The sequence below is a fragment of the Lithobates pipiens genome, unplaced genomic scaffold, assembly GCF_037356315.1.
Source record: "Lithobates pipiens isolate NorthernLeopardFrog02 unplaced genomic scaffold, aLitPip1_a1.2 Scaffold_8, whole genome shotgun sequence".
Classification (NCBI taxonomy): domain Eukaryota; kingdom Metazoa; phylum Chordata; class Amphibia; order Anura; family Ranidae; genus Lithobates; species Lithobates pipiens.
Window position 1 is genome coordinate 607,252,254 of NW_027507903.1, and position 13,954 is coordinate 607,266,207.

Consider the following 13,954-nt stretch of genomic DNA (forward strand, 5'->3'; position numbering starts at 1 on the left):
GTCACCACGATATGTGTTCCATTAGCTTCAATGAACTGTGGTCACCACGATATGTGTTCCATTAGCTTCAATGAACTGTGGTCACCACGATATGTGTTCCATTAGCTTCAATGAACTGTGGTCACCACGATATGTGTTCCATTAGCTTCAATGAACTGTGGTCACCACAATATGTGTTCCATTAGCTTCAATGAACTGTGGTCACCACGATATGTTTCCATTAGCTTCAATGAACTGTGGTCACCACAATATGTGTTGCATTAGCTTCACTGAACTGTGGTCACCACGATATGTGTTCCATTAGCTTCAATGAAACCTTGGTCACCATGATTTCTGCTACATTATCTTCAATGAACTGTGGTCACCACGATATATGTGCTCCATTAGCTTCAATGAACTGTGGTCACCACAATATGTGTTCAATTAGCTTCAATGAACTGTGGTCACCACGATATGTGTTCCATTAGCTTCAATGAACTGTGGTCACCATGATTTCTGCTACATTATCTTCAATGAACTGTGGTCACCATGATATATGTGTTCCATTAGCTTCAATGAACTGTGGTCACCACGATATGTGTTCCATTAACTTCAATGAACTGTGGTCACCACGATATGTGTTCCATTAGCTTCAATGAACTGTGGTCACCATGATTTCTGCTCCATTAGCTTCAATGAACTGTGGTCAGCACGATATGTGTTCCATTAGCTTCAATGAACTGTGGTCACCATGATTTCTGCTACATTATCTTCAATGAACTGTGGTCACCACGATATATGTGCTCCATTAGCGTCAATGAACTGTGGTCACTGTGATATGTGCTCCATTAGCTGCAATGAACTGTGGTCAACACGATATGTGTTCCATTAGCTTCAATGAACTGTGGTCACCATGATTTCTGCTCCATTAGCTTCAATGAACTGTGGTCACTGTGATATGTGCTCCATTAGCTGCAATGAACTGTGGTCAACACGATACGTGTTCCATTCGTTTCAATGAACTGTGGTCAACACGATACGTGTTCCATTCGTTTCAATGAACTGTGGTCAACACGATACGTGTTCCATTAGTTTCAATGAACTGTGGCCACCATATGTATTCCATTAGCTTCAATGAACTGTGGCCATTGTGATTTGTGCTCCATTAGCTTTAATGAACTGTGGTCAGCACAATTTGTGCTCCATTAGCTTCAATGGAGGGCAGGTGAAACATCAGGGGTCTAAAAGTCCCCTGATGTCTCATTAAAATGAACCTGCTACAAAGACATTACTGTAGATCACATAGGAGCCTTTTTTTCCCCTCTCTCATATAGAGTTTTAGTGAAAAAAAGAAAAAGTGGCAAAAATAAAACAATTTTGAAAAAAAGACCAATATTTTTAAATTTCTGCTATAAAATACATCCAATAAAAAAATTGGAAAAAAAACTAAATTTCGTCAATTTAGTCCAATATGTATTCTGCTACATATTTTTTGGTAAATAAACGTATATTGATTGGTTTGCGCAAAAGTTATAGTGTCTACAAAACTATGGTATTTGTTTTTTGTTACTAGTAATGGCAGGAATCAACGACTTATAACAGGACTGCAATATTGGGGCAGACGTAATTGACACTTTTTGGGAACAAGTGACACAAATACAGGGATTAGTGCTAAAAAAAATATGCACCGTCACTGTACTAACGCCACTGGATTGGAAAGGGTCAACAGGGATGCTTTGACTAAGGGAAGACAAAGATCTGTGTTCCTGCTTTGCAGAAACACAGGATCAGTACCTTCCCTTCTGACAGAACAACAATCCTTGTTTACATAGGCAGATTGCCGTTCTGCCTGTGTCCTGTGTAATCAGCAGGTGTTGGCGGACATCAAGTCCGTGGTACCTGGCGCTGAGCTCCCACTGTGTGTGATCCTAGCTGGAGCGGGTCTCTGGCGGTTCGCGCACACGCCCCAGACCTGGGACTGTTCAGATCACATACTAGGTACATGATCCGGTACAGAGCGGCCTCTACGGTAAATGTACGGTGGGCGGCCTCCAAGTGGTTAAAGCATTGTATATGGAAAATATAGGGTACCGAAGTCTGTTGCCGTTTTGCGGGCGTGTGCAATTTTGACGTGTTTTGGTGTTGGGTATCCATTTACTTGCCACCATCTCATCTTTTATATTTTATGAAGAAATGGGGTAACATATTGAGTTTTTGCGCCCTAAAAATAACTTTAGTGCATTATTTCCTGAAAATCCATGCTTGATAAACTGTTGAGCAAATATCACATGACATATAAAATTGAAACTACCAACCGTTTTAGTTTCTAGGGTCTCTGCTACATTATTTCATGTTTAGAGGTTTCAACTAATGTTCAGGCCATAAAATGATTATTTAAATGTGTGCAAAAATGGAACAATGGCTCTAGTAGTGAAAGGGTTAAGACACTGAGCCAAATAAAAGCCTTTAAAAAACAAAAAAATATATATATTTTTTTTTAAACAACAAACATGTTATACTAACCCGCTCTGTGCAATCGTTCTGCACAGAGCAGCCCTAATACTCCTCTTTTCGGGTCCCCTGCTGGCGCTCTGGGCTCCTCCCCCAGCAAGCCGCTTCCTATGGGGGCAATCGTGCATGCGCGCTCACTGAGCCAGTCCATTGACACACAGAGAGTGGCTCAGCCTCGCCTCCTCCTCACTGGCTGTGACTGACAGCAACAGGAGCCAATGGCTCTCACTGCTACCTCTCTGTCCAATGAGTAGAGGGAAAGCTGGGAGAACTGCTGCTCTCATGCACAGCACTGGATCGAGATCAGGCTCAGCTAAGTATAAGGGGGCTGAGGACGGGGAGCTGCTTGCAGGCTTTTTATCTTACTGAAGAGAAAACAAAAACCTCATACCTTTAGAACCACTTTAAACTACTTTCTGCCTGCGCTATAGCCGCAAAGACAGCTACAGTGCAGGCTTCCAGTGCCAGGAGGGCGTCAATAGACGTCCTCCTGCTACTTGCGCACCCCCTGCAGCCTGTGGCCGGGGTGATTTCTGATCATCGAGTCCTTCAAACAAAAATTTGGTGCAGGGCGATTTTTGGTCTGCCATGGAGAGCACCGACACCCACTGCGATTGTGTCCAATCACAGCCCAGAGCCCTCTGTTGACAATCAACACGGGGCTCTGTACAGAGAGAGCGATCTCTCCATTTCATATCCCTGCAAAGCAGGGATAAGAAATCAAGAGATCTTTAGTAAAAAGCAGCACACATTACACACAATAACACTTGTTCAGCACACATTTAACCCATTGATCGCTCTAGGATGTTAACCCCTTCCCAGAAAGTGTCATTAGTACAGTGACAGTGTATATTATCATTGATCACTATTAGTGTCACTGGTGATGTCAGTGGCAGTTAGTCAGTTCCCACTCATTGTCAGATTGTCCACCACACTATCATAGTCCCATTAGAAGTCGATAATGACTGCCTTTAGTAGTAAATTTTATATATATATATATATATATATAAACTCAATATACACTTATTTGGGATATATTTTTAACAGAGACATGTAATAGAATATATTTTGGGCAAAATGTATGAAGAAATTAGATTTTTTTATTTTTTTATTATTGCATATGTTTTACAGCAGAAAGTAAAAAGTATTTTTTTTTTTTTTTTAATTGTTGGTCTTTGTTGTTTATATAATAAAACATTTTAAAACGCAGAGGTGATCAAATACCACCAAAAGAAAGGTCTATTTGTGTGAAGAAAAATTATATCAATTTAATTTGGGTACAGCGTTGCATGACTGCGCAGTTACTAGTTAGTTAAAGTAACACAGTGCTAAATAGCAAAAAAATGGCCTGGTCATGAAGGGAGTAAAACCTCCTGGAGCCGACAACCCCATGCACCTGTAAGCTTGTGTGCCAAACTGTAGCACCATGCGGTTTGATGCTGCGCATTTCTGATAAAGAGTCAGGGACTTCTGTTCCACTTTTTTCAGGGAAGCCAATTGAAATAAAAGAGCTGCCCTTCACGCGACGAGCAGAAATGCGACCACGCTTGGTCACACCTGTAGTTGTGAACCAAGCATAAGGCAAAGCAATTCCTTTTCACTGCATGGGTGCAAAGATTTCACACAGGGCCGTCTTTCATACTGATTAGACCCTGGGCAAACACTTTCTTGGGTGTGCCCGAATCCACTTATCAACTATTTGTGGGCAGTGCGGGCTGAAGGGAAAGCTGCATTGGGCCACACGACAATGACTGGGCCCCGGGCAGCTTCCCCTTTTGTCCGGTGTTAAAGAAGGCCCTGGTTTCCCAGATCATATATCTCTCCCAGGAGGCATCTCCCCAGTCAAGATGAGATTACAGCTAATGCCCCATTTCTCCTGTAAATGGCCGTGGCATAGATAAAACCCTTCAACAACATCTCCAATCCACCAATGTTTAGCTGCCTAGTGCCAGCTCTGGCACCTTTCCAGCTGCTGAGTCACGCTCTGCAGTCTCTTTGGCTGTGCGCCCATGGAAACACTGGGTATTAAAGAAATGGATTGCAGCAAACTGAACGCTCTTAACCCTTTCTCTTTCATTTCTTCATGCATGGCAAAATGTGCATTTTTGGGACTGAAAACACCCCAAATTATATATATATAAATAAAATAGAATGGTGGCAGCAGAAAATTTATGCTGTACAATATTTGTCCATCAAATATATGATTTTAGTAAAAAAAAAAAAAAATTATATATATATATATATATATATATATATATATATATATATATACACATACACTCAAAGTGGTTTAGACAATAATGGCTGTGTGTTGCGTTATTTTGAGGGGACAACAAATTTACACTGTTATACAAGCTGTACACTCACTACTTTACATTGTAGACAAGTGTCATATAGAATAAAATATTTACAAAAATGTGAGAGGTGTACTTACTTTTGAGAGATACTGTACAGTATATACACACGATATTACCAAATGTATTGGAACACCTGTCTTTATAAACTTTAATGGCCTCCCAGTCTTAGTCCGTAGGGTTCATTATTGAGTTGGCCCACCCTTTGCAGCTATAACAGCTTCAACTCTTCTGGGAAGGCTGTCCACACGGGTTAGGAGTGTGTCTATGGGAATGTTTCACCATTCTTCCAGAAGAGCATTTGTGGGGTCAGGCACTGATGTGGACCAGAAGGCCCGACTCACAGTCTCTGCACTAATTCATCCCAAAGGTGTTCTATCGGGTTGAGGTCAGGTCAAGTTCCTCCACCCCAAACTCGCTCATCCATGTCTTTATGGACCTTCCTTTGTGCACTGGTCCAAATCGTTTGCTGGGGAGGTTATGATGTGGAGTTGTTTTTCAGGGGTTGGGGTTGGGTTTGGCCCCTTAGTTCCAATGAAGGGAACTCTTTGTAAAAGGCGTAAAGATATCAAGACATTTTGGACAATTTCATGCTCCTAACTTTGTGGGAACAGTTTGGGGATAGCCCTTCCTGTTCCAACATAACTGCACACCAGTACACAAAGCAAGATCCATAAAGACATGGATGAGTGAGTTTGGGGTGGATGAACTTGACTGGCCTGTACAGAGTCCTAACCTCAACCCGATAGAACACCTTTGGGATGAATTAGGGAGGAGACTGTGAGCCAGGCCTGCCCATCCTACATCAGTGCCTGACCTAACAAATGTTCTTCTGGAAGAATGGTCAAACATTCCCATAGACACCCTCCTAAACCTTGTGGACAGACGTCCGAGAAGAGTTGAAGCTGTTATAGCTGCAAAGGATGGGGAACTCAATATTGAACTCTACGGACTAAGACTGGGATGCCATTAAAGTTCATGTGCGTGAAAAAGCAGGTGTCCCAATACTTTTGGTCATTTAGTGTGACACAAATAGCGTCCAAACAGGTTATTTATTGCATGATCACAACACAAGGATAGTGCAATGTTTCGGAGCCGCGCAGGACCCCTTCGCCAGGCCTGACTTTGCACTAGCCTTGCAATAAATCATCCGTTTGGACGCCAATTGTGTCGTTCCATGGTGTGCTGGCAAATATCTTCACATTGGGCACAGCAGTCGCAGATCACAATGCTGCGTGCCCCAGGGGGCGTGTCAGTGTGCATTAATGGGGCAACATACGGGTATGCCGCGATGCCTGCTCAAGCCACCGGCCAGCAGTAAAATTACTGTCGATCAGTTGCCAAGTGGTTAAAGAATAACAAAAGGTACTTCCAGGAATCACAAGGTGCTACCAGGTTAGGTTCCCTTTAAATAACCTATAGACATAACTTCTCCCACCCACCTGCCCCACCGCTTACTTCTCCTGCAGCTTGTTTATGACATCACAGACCCACAGGTACTCTGGAAGCCTCAGTCGGTAGTGGAAGAGAAGGTGGAGGTAGACATTCCCAGAACCGGAATACACAGAACAAGGAGCACTTAGATGAGAGAACTCAAAGACTTGGACTCTGCTTCTTAGACAGGTGGAGAGGACGATGGTAGGGAAGAGGGGGCTCGGAGACTGCTGGAGGTGAACGTTGCATACCTGAGACAGATAGGAGGGACAAACAGACAAGTAAATATTGCTGATATATTAGTGATAGCCCCCCTTACCTTCAATGGGCAATTTGCAACAAGCATTGTACAGAACACCCCCCTACTTTATGTTATAGAGATGAGGAGAGGTGGAGGTTTTCTGTAGTCCAGCAGTAGAGACCTCAGTCAGGTGTGAGGACACTGCTTGGGATTTCAGTGCACAAAAGGCAGTGTTGGCCGACCAGACATACAGTTTAAGCTAAATGTGAGATACTGGAGGTATCTTCTATGATTGGCATGGCGATATCACTGTAGCAGAGAGATGATGGCACAGGACAACATAAAATCTTTAAAGTGGGGCTTAGATTATCCACAGATAAATACACAAAGTAAAATGTAACACAATGCCCAACAATAAAGTGGTTCTAAAGACTTAAAGCGGGATTCCACCCTAAAGTGGAACCTCCGCTGATCGGATCCCTCCCCCCCCTCCGGTGTCACAATTGACACCTTTCAGGGGGGAGGGGGGGTGGAGATACCTGTCAAAGACAGGTATTTTCACCCACTTCCGGGCATAGACTCCCGTGGGAGGCTACACCATTTCCTGCCCTGCCGCGCTGTCTGCTGGGACACACACGGGTCCCAGTGACAGCGCGGAGATTTCCTATTGCGCGGCGTGACTCGCGCATGCGCAGTAGGGAACCGGGAAGTGAAGCCGATTTGCTTCACTTCCTGATTTCCTCACCTAGAATGGTGGCGGCAGCAGCCGAGGGCCGAGCGATCGATCGGCCTCGGCTGCCGGCATCGCTGGACCCCGGGACAGGTGAGTGTCCATTTATTAAAAGTCAGCAGCTGTAGTATTTATAGCTGCTGGCTTTTAATATTTTTTTTTTGGTGGAATCCCTCTTTAAGGTTTTATAGCTTAATGGATTTTATGCATTAAGGTAAAAAAAAAAAACCTTCTTTGCCCCCCCCCCCCCCCCCAAGGTGACTCGAAGGTTTGTTGCACTGCTGGAGACAACTGGAATGTAGGCTCTTCTGAGAAAAGGATAAAGAATAATGATTCAGTGCTCTCAGTACATTGCAGAGGTCTATGCTTGTACAGATGAATAATGATCGCAACATTACAAAAGATGGAAAAATGTATATTATTTAGGAAGCTGCAGGCCGTCATAAAAGGAAAAGCATGCTTCCATTGACAACAGGAAGATCTCCAAAGACTAGCCATCAACTGCAATATTTGAGACATGCTGGTGACGGGGCATATGGAATTACAGTGCCTTGAAAAAGTTTTCATACCCCTTGAAATTTTCCACATTCTGTCATCTTACAACCAAAAACATAAATGTATTTTATTGGGATTTTATGTGATAGACCAACACAAAGTGGCACATAATTGTGAAGTGGAAGGAAAATGATAAATGGTTTTCAACATCTTTTACAAATAAATAGGTGAAAAGTGTGGCGTGCATTTGTATTCAGCCCCCTTTACTCTGATACCCCTAACTAAAATCTAGTGGAACCAATTGCCTTCAGAAGTCACCTTAGTAAATAGAGTAATCTCAGTATAAACACAGCTGTTCTGTGAAGCCTTCAGAGATTTGTTAGAGAACCTTCGTGAGCAGTATCATGAAGGCCAGGAACACAGCAAACAGGTCAGGGATAAGGTTGTGGAGAAATGTAACCACCAAAGGACCGAAGATTTGGTGTTTACAAGTTAGAAACAGTTTTTGTTTTTTTTTGCTAGAAAATTACTTAGAACCCCAAACATTTTATATATATATATATATATATATATATATATATATATATATATATATATATACACACACACACACACACACATATATATATATAAATAATTACACCCTAGAGCAGTGATGGCGAACCTTGGCACCCCAGATGTTTTGGAACTACATTTCCCATGATGCTCTGGCACTCTGCAGTGTACTGGAGCATCATGGGAAATGTAGTTCCAAAACATCTGGGGTGCCAAGGTTCGCCATCACTGCCCTAGAGAATAAAATGGCAGTAGTTGCAATACTTTTTGTCACACCGTATTTGCGCAGCGGTCTTACAAGCACACTTTTCTTGGAAAAAATTAAATTTTTTTAATTAAAAAAAATAAGACCGCAGTAAAGTTAGCCTAATTGTTTTCATATTGTGAAAGATAATGTTATGCCGAGTAAATTGATACCCAACAAGTCACGCTTCAAAAGTTGTGTCTGCTCGTGGAATGCCGAGAAACTTTTACCCTTAAAAATCTCCATAAGCGACGTTTAAAAAAAAAATCTACAGGTTGCATGTTTTGGAGTTACAGAGGAGGTTTAGGGCTAGAATTATTTCTCTCGCTCTAACGATCGCGGTGATACCTCACGTGTGGTTTGAACACCGTTTTCATATGCATGCACTGCTCACGTATGCGTTCGCTTCTGCACGCAAGCTCGGCGGGACGGGGCGCGTTTAAAAAAAAACACTGTTCTTTAAAAAAAAAAAAAAAAAATTGGGTTGATTTTATTCCTATTACAAGGAATGTACACATCTCTTGTAATAGAAAAAAAAGCGTGACAGGACCTCTTAAATATGAGATCTGGGGTCCAAAAATGTAATGTCATTTAAAAAATAAATAAATAAATAAATGTCCCTTTAAGAGCATTGGGTGGAAGTGATGTTTTGACGTCACTTCCGCCCTGCAATGATATGGAGACGGTGTGGGCCATCTTCCCCTCACTGGTCTACATGTCAGGCTAGGGAGAGGATCCAAACTCCTCCACCACTACCGACGTCTCTGGTAAGCAGTGGAGGGCACCGGAGAGCGGCGGGAGGGGGGGGGGACCTTCTCCTGCTGCTGATAAAAGTGATCTTGTGCTGCAGAGACCACTTTTATCTTGAAGCGGACCGCCTGCTCTTGAAGACGATACCGGGGTTATGGTAGCTAGCTGCTACCATATCAATGGTATTCCTCTTCAAAGTAGCAACCCAAAAACGATGGCGGGTGGTCCAGAAGTAGTTAAAGCAGGGTTAGGTTATAAAAAAATATCCCAAGCTTTGAACTTCTCACGGAGCACTGTTCAATCCATCATCTGAAAATGGAAAGAGTATGGCACAACTGCAAACCTACCAAGACATGGCCGTCCACATAAACTGATAAGCCGGGCAAATAGAGCAATAATCAGGGAAGCAGCCAAGAGGCCCATGGTAACTCTGGAGGAGCTGCAAAGATCCACAGCTCAGGTGGGAGAATCTGTCCACAGGACAACTATTAGTCGTGCACTCCACAAATCTGACCTTTATGGAAGAGTGACAAGAAGAAAGTCATTGTTGAAAGCCATAGGAAGTCCCGTTTGCAGTTTGCAAGAAGCCAAGTGGGGGACACAGCAAACATGTGGGAGAAGGTGCTCTGGTTAGAGGAGACCAAAAGTGAACTTTTTGGCTTAAAAGCAAAACTCTATGTGTGGCAGAAAACTAACACTTCACATCACTCTGAATACACCATCCCCACCGTGAAACATGGTGATGGCAGAATGATGTTGTGAGGATGTTTTTATTCAGCAGGAACAGGAAAGCTGCTCAGAGTTGATGGGAAGATGGATGGAGCCAAATACAGGGCAATCTTAGAAGACAACCTGTTATGCTGTGCACACACAACCGGACTTTCTGGCAGAAAAGGTCCGACGGTCTTCTGACCGAACGGACTTGCCCACACACGATCACACCAAAGTCCGTTCGTTTTGAACGTGGTGATGTACGATGGGAGTAGAAAAGGAAGTTCAATAGCCAGTAGCTGCCCATGCATCGTATTTAGTCAGTCGGACCAGCATACAGACAAACGGTTTTCCAGATAGATTTGAAACATGTTCTATTTCTAGGTCCGTCTGAATTTTTGAAGAAAAAGGTCAGATGAAGCCCACACAATCGTAATATCCGACGGTATGATTCCGTCAGACCCTTTCTGCCAGAAAGTCCGGTCGTGTGCGACGCGGCATTAGAGTCTGCAAAAAACTTGAGGCTGGGGCGGACGTTCAGCAGGACAACGACCCTAAACATACAGCCAGAGCTACAATGGAATGGTTTAGATCAAAGCATATTCATGTGTTAGAATGGTCCAGTCAAAATCCAGACCTAAATCCAATTGCGAATCTGTGGCAAGACCTGAAAATTGCTTTTCACAGATTCTCTCCATCCAATCTGACAGAGCTTGAGCTATTGTGCAAAGAAGAATGTGCAACAATGTCACTCTCTAGATGTGCAAAGCTGGTAGAGACATCCCCAAAAAGACTTGCAGCTGTAATTGCAGCGAAAGGCAGTTCTGTAAAGTATTGACTGAGGGGGGCGCCATACAGATGTACCCCACACTTTTCACATATTTATTTGTAAAAAGAATTGAAAACCATTTATCATTTTCCTTCCACAATCATGTGCCACTTTGAGTTGGTCTATCACATAAAATCCCAATAAAATACATTTACATTTTTTGGTTGTAACATGACAAAAGGGGTAAAAATTCAAAGGGTATGAATACTTTTTAAAAGGCAGTTTATTTCAGCCCCCTCTCCCATGTCAGCAGGTTTCCTCCACATAACCTTACCTCAACCCTCGCCCCCTCTCTGAGTCCTCTTCCTCCATTATGAAGCTGTGTGTAAGCAGTGCAGAGTACCACCCCTCCATCCAGCTCATATAGTCCGGCATTGGCATCCCGGACACGTGTCACAACACCCTGAGGATACAAGAATAAAATATTATAATGTGAGGAGTATAAATCATGAGTGTCTGTGATGTCACTGGTCTCTAGTGAATAGATGGGCTGTGTTCTCATAACTATGAAGTGTTGCTGATGTCACTGGTCTCTAGTGAATGGACAAGCTGTGCTCTCATGAATATAAAGTGTCAGTGATGTCACAGGTGTCTAGTGATTGGACGGCATAAGTCACCATGGCTATTTTAATAATTTTTCTATCATCGCCATGAAAAAGTGAACAAAAATCGCTTTAACAGATAAGACAGACCCATTAAAAGAGGTAGAATTTGAATTTGCTCACCTCATAGGTTAGGGTCTTTGACATATTTTTTTGCTTTTCTCTCATTTTTTCCTGTGGGTTAAAGTGCTGCTCTTCCCCTCCACTGGAGGGATCTGTAAGCTCTTCGGAATTTTCTTTTGTAAGGCTGGAGGAACATACCGGAGAAAGTGCAGGACGAGGGATAAGACAGGAAGAGGAGGTGATGGCAAAAATCTGCTGCACAGACCCACGGAGAGAGGATACTGAGAGTGATGTCACGTCATATGTATTACCAATGTGTAGAGCGTGATACCAACACAACTTTTGTGGCACCTGCAAAGACAGGAACGGAAAGGAGAACGGGAACACAGACAAAAGGGAGCTATGAGTCTGTCCTCCTCCTGCAGGTTGATACAGACAGAAGGGAGCAATGAGTCTGTCCTCCTCCTGCAGGGTGATACAGACAGAAGGGGGCTATGAGTCTGTCCTCCTCCTGCAGGGTGATACAGACAGAAGGGAGCTATGAGTCTGTCCTCCTCCTGCAGGGTGATACAGACAGAAGGGGCTAGGAGTCTGTCCTCCTCCTGCAGGGTGACACAGACAGAAGGGAGCAATGAGTCTGTCCTCCTCCTGCAGGGTGATACAGACAGAAGGGGGCTATGAGTCTGTCCTCCTCCTGCAGGATGATACAGACAGAAGGGAGCTATGAGTCTGTCCTCCTCCTGCAGGGTGATACAGACAGAAGGGAGCTACGAGTCTGTCCTCCTCCTGCAGGGTGATACAGACAGAAGGGAGCTATGAGTCTGTCCTCCTCCTGCAGGTCTGTCCTCCTCCTGCTGGGTGATACAGACAGAAGGGATCTATGAGTCTGTTCTCCTCCTGCAGGGTGATACAGACAGAAGGGGGCTATGAGTCTGTCCTCCTCCTGCAGGGTGATACAGACAGAAGGGGGCTATGAGTCTGTCCTCCTCCTGCAGGGTGATACAGACAGAAGGGGGCTATGAGTCTGTCCTCCTCCTGCAGGGTGATACAGACAGAAGGGGGCTATGAGTCTGTCCTCCTCCTGCAGGGTGATACAGACAGAAGGGGGCTATGAGTCTGTCCTCCTCCTGCAGGGTGATACAGACAGAAGGGGGCTATGAGTCTGTCCTCCTCCTGCAGGGTGATACAGACAGAAGGGGGCTATGAGTCTGTCCTCCTCCTGCAGGGTGATACAGACAGAAGGGGCTATGAGTCTGTCCTCCTCCTGCAGGGTGATACAGACAGAAGGGAGCTATGAGTTTGTCCTCCTCCTGCAGGGTGATACAGACAGAAGGGGCTATGAGTCTGTCCTCCTCCTGCAGGGTGATACAGACAGAAGGGGCTATGAGTCTGTCCTCCTCCTGCAGGGTGATACAGACAGAAGGGGCTATGAGTCTGTCCTCCTCCTGCAGGGTGATACAGACAGAAGGGAGCTATGAGTCTGTTCTCCTCCTGCAGGGTGATACAGAAACAAGAGAGTGATTTCATGCATGTTTCTGATTCATTACACGTTGAAAAATACACACATACACACCTTCACTATGACTGGAACAGACTTTGTTGTATCTCTATCCTGAAGAAAGAAAAAGAAGAATGTTTTGTCCCGGATATTGATGAGTGATGTGATCGATACAAGCTGACCAGTCACCGAAACTCGAAACCCTCGAGGATGGGACCTGGAAAAAGAAGAAAAAAGCAGCAGACAGTTATTAGATGGAATCACTACCAATATGAAAAAGAACAATATATACTAACACAATATACAATAATACAATGTAACTATAGAGCTAACCGATACAATAGCAATAATATAACAAATCTATCTGCTTAAACTTTGGACCTCCATATATAATCAGCAACATCCATAAACCAATACTCTTGATAGCTTTTTACAAAAATTTGCCATTAATCTATATCAGATCCTCAGAAGTTGAAATTAAGAAATTAAACTAAAGTAATTTAATGACTATACTGTAGTTACACTATCACAAAGAGACTCAAGTAAAGTGAGAGTTATAGAAAAGGTTTAAAAAACTGAGAGGATGTAGAAGAAAGGAGAAACAAATCAGGGAAGGAGGATAGGGAGAATAGAAAAGGACCGAAGAAGCCAAGGAGGATGCGGAGGACAGAAGAAGATGACAAGGAGGATGCGGAGGACAGAAGAAGATGACAAGGAGGATGCGGAGGACAGAAGAAGATGACAAGGAGGATGCGGAGGACAGAAGAAGATGAAAAGGAGGATGTGTAGGACAGAAGAAGATGACAATGAGGATGCGGAGGACAGAAGAAGATGACAAGGAGGATGCGGAGGACAGAAGAAGATGAAAAGGAGGATGTGTAGGACAGAAGAAGATGAAAAGGAGGATGCGGAGGACAGAAGAAGATGACAAGGAGGATGCGGAGGACAGAAGAAGATG

The 13,954-nt window shown here is 43.7% G+C and overlaps 1 protein-coding gene across 2 annotated transcripts in view; it reads right to left on the bottom strand.

Annotated features, from left to right (window-relative positions):
* The window catches only part of CTC1 (CST telomere replication complex component 1), a 101,996-nt gene that overhangs the window by 63,015 nt on the left and 25,027 nt on the right, over window positions 1–13,954 (bottom strand). For both annotated transcript variants that reach the window (XM_077470612.1, XM_077470613.1), the window contains 4 exons: window positions 13,072–13,213; window positions 11,559–11,849; window positions 11,108–11,236; window positions 6,303–6,529 (listed from right to left, as the gene is read on the bottom strand). In XM_077470612.1, the coding sequence (XP_077326738.1) occupies window positions 6,303–6,529; window positions 11,108–11,236; window positions 11,559–11,849; window positions 13,072–13,213 (789 nt within the window). The remainder of the gene's footprint in view (window positions 1–6,302; window positions 6,530–11,107; window positions 11,237–11,558; window positions 11,850–13,071; window positions 13,214–13,954) is intronic.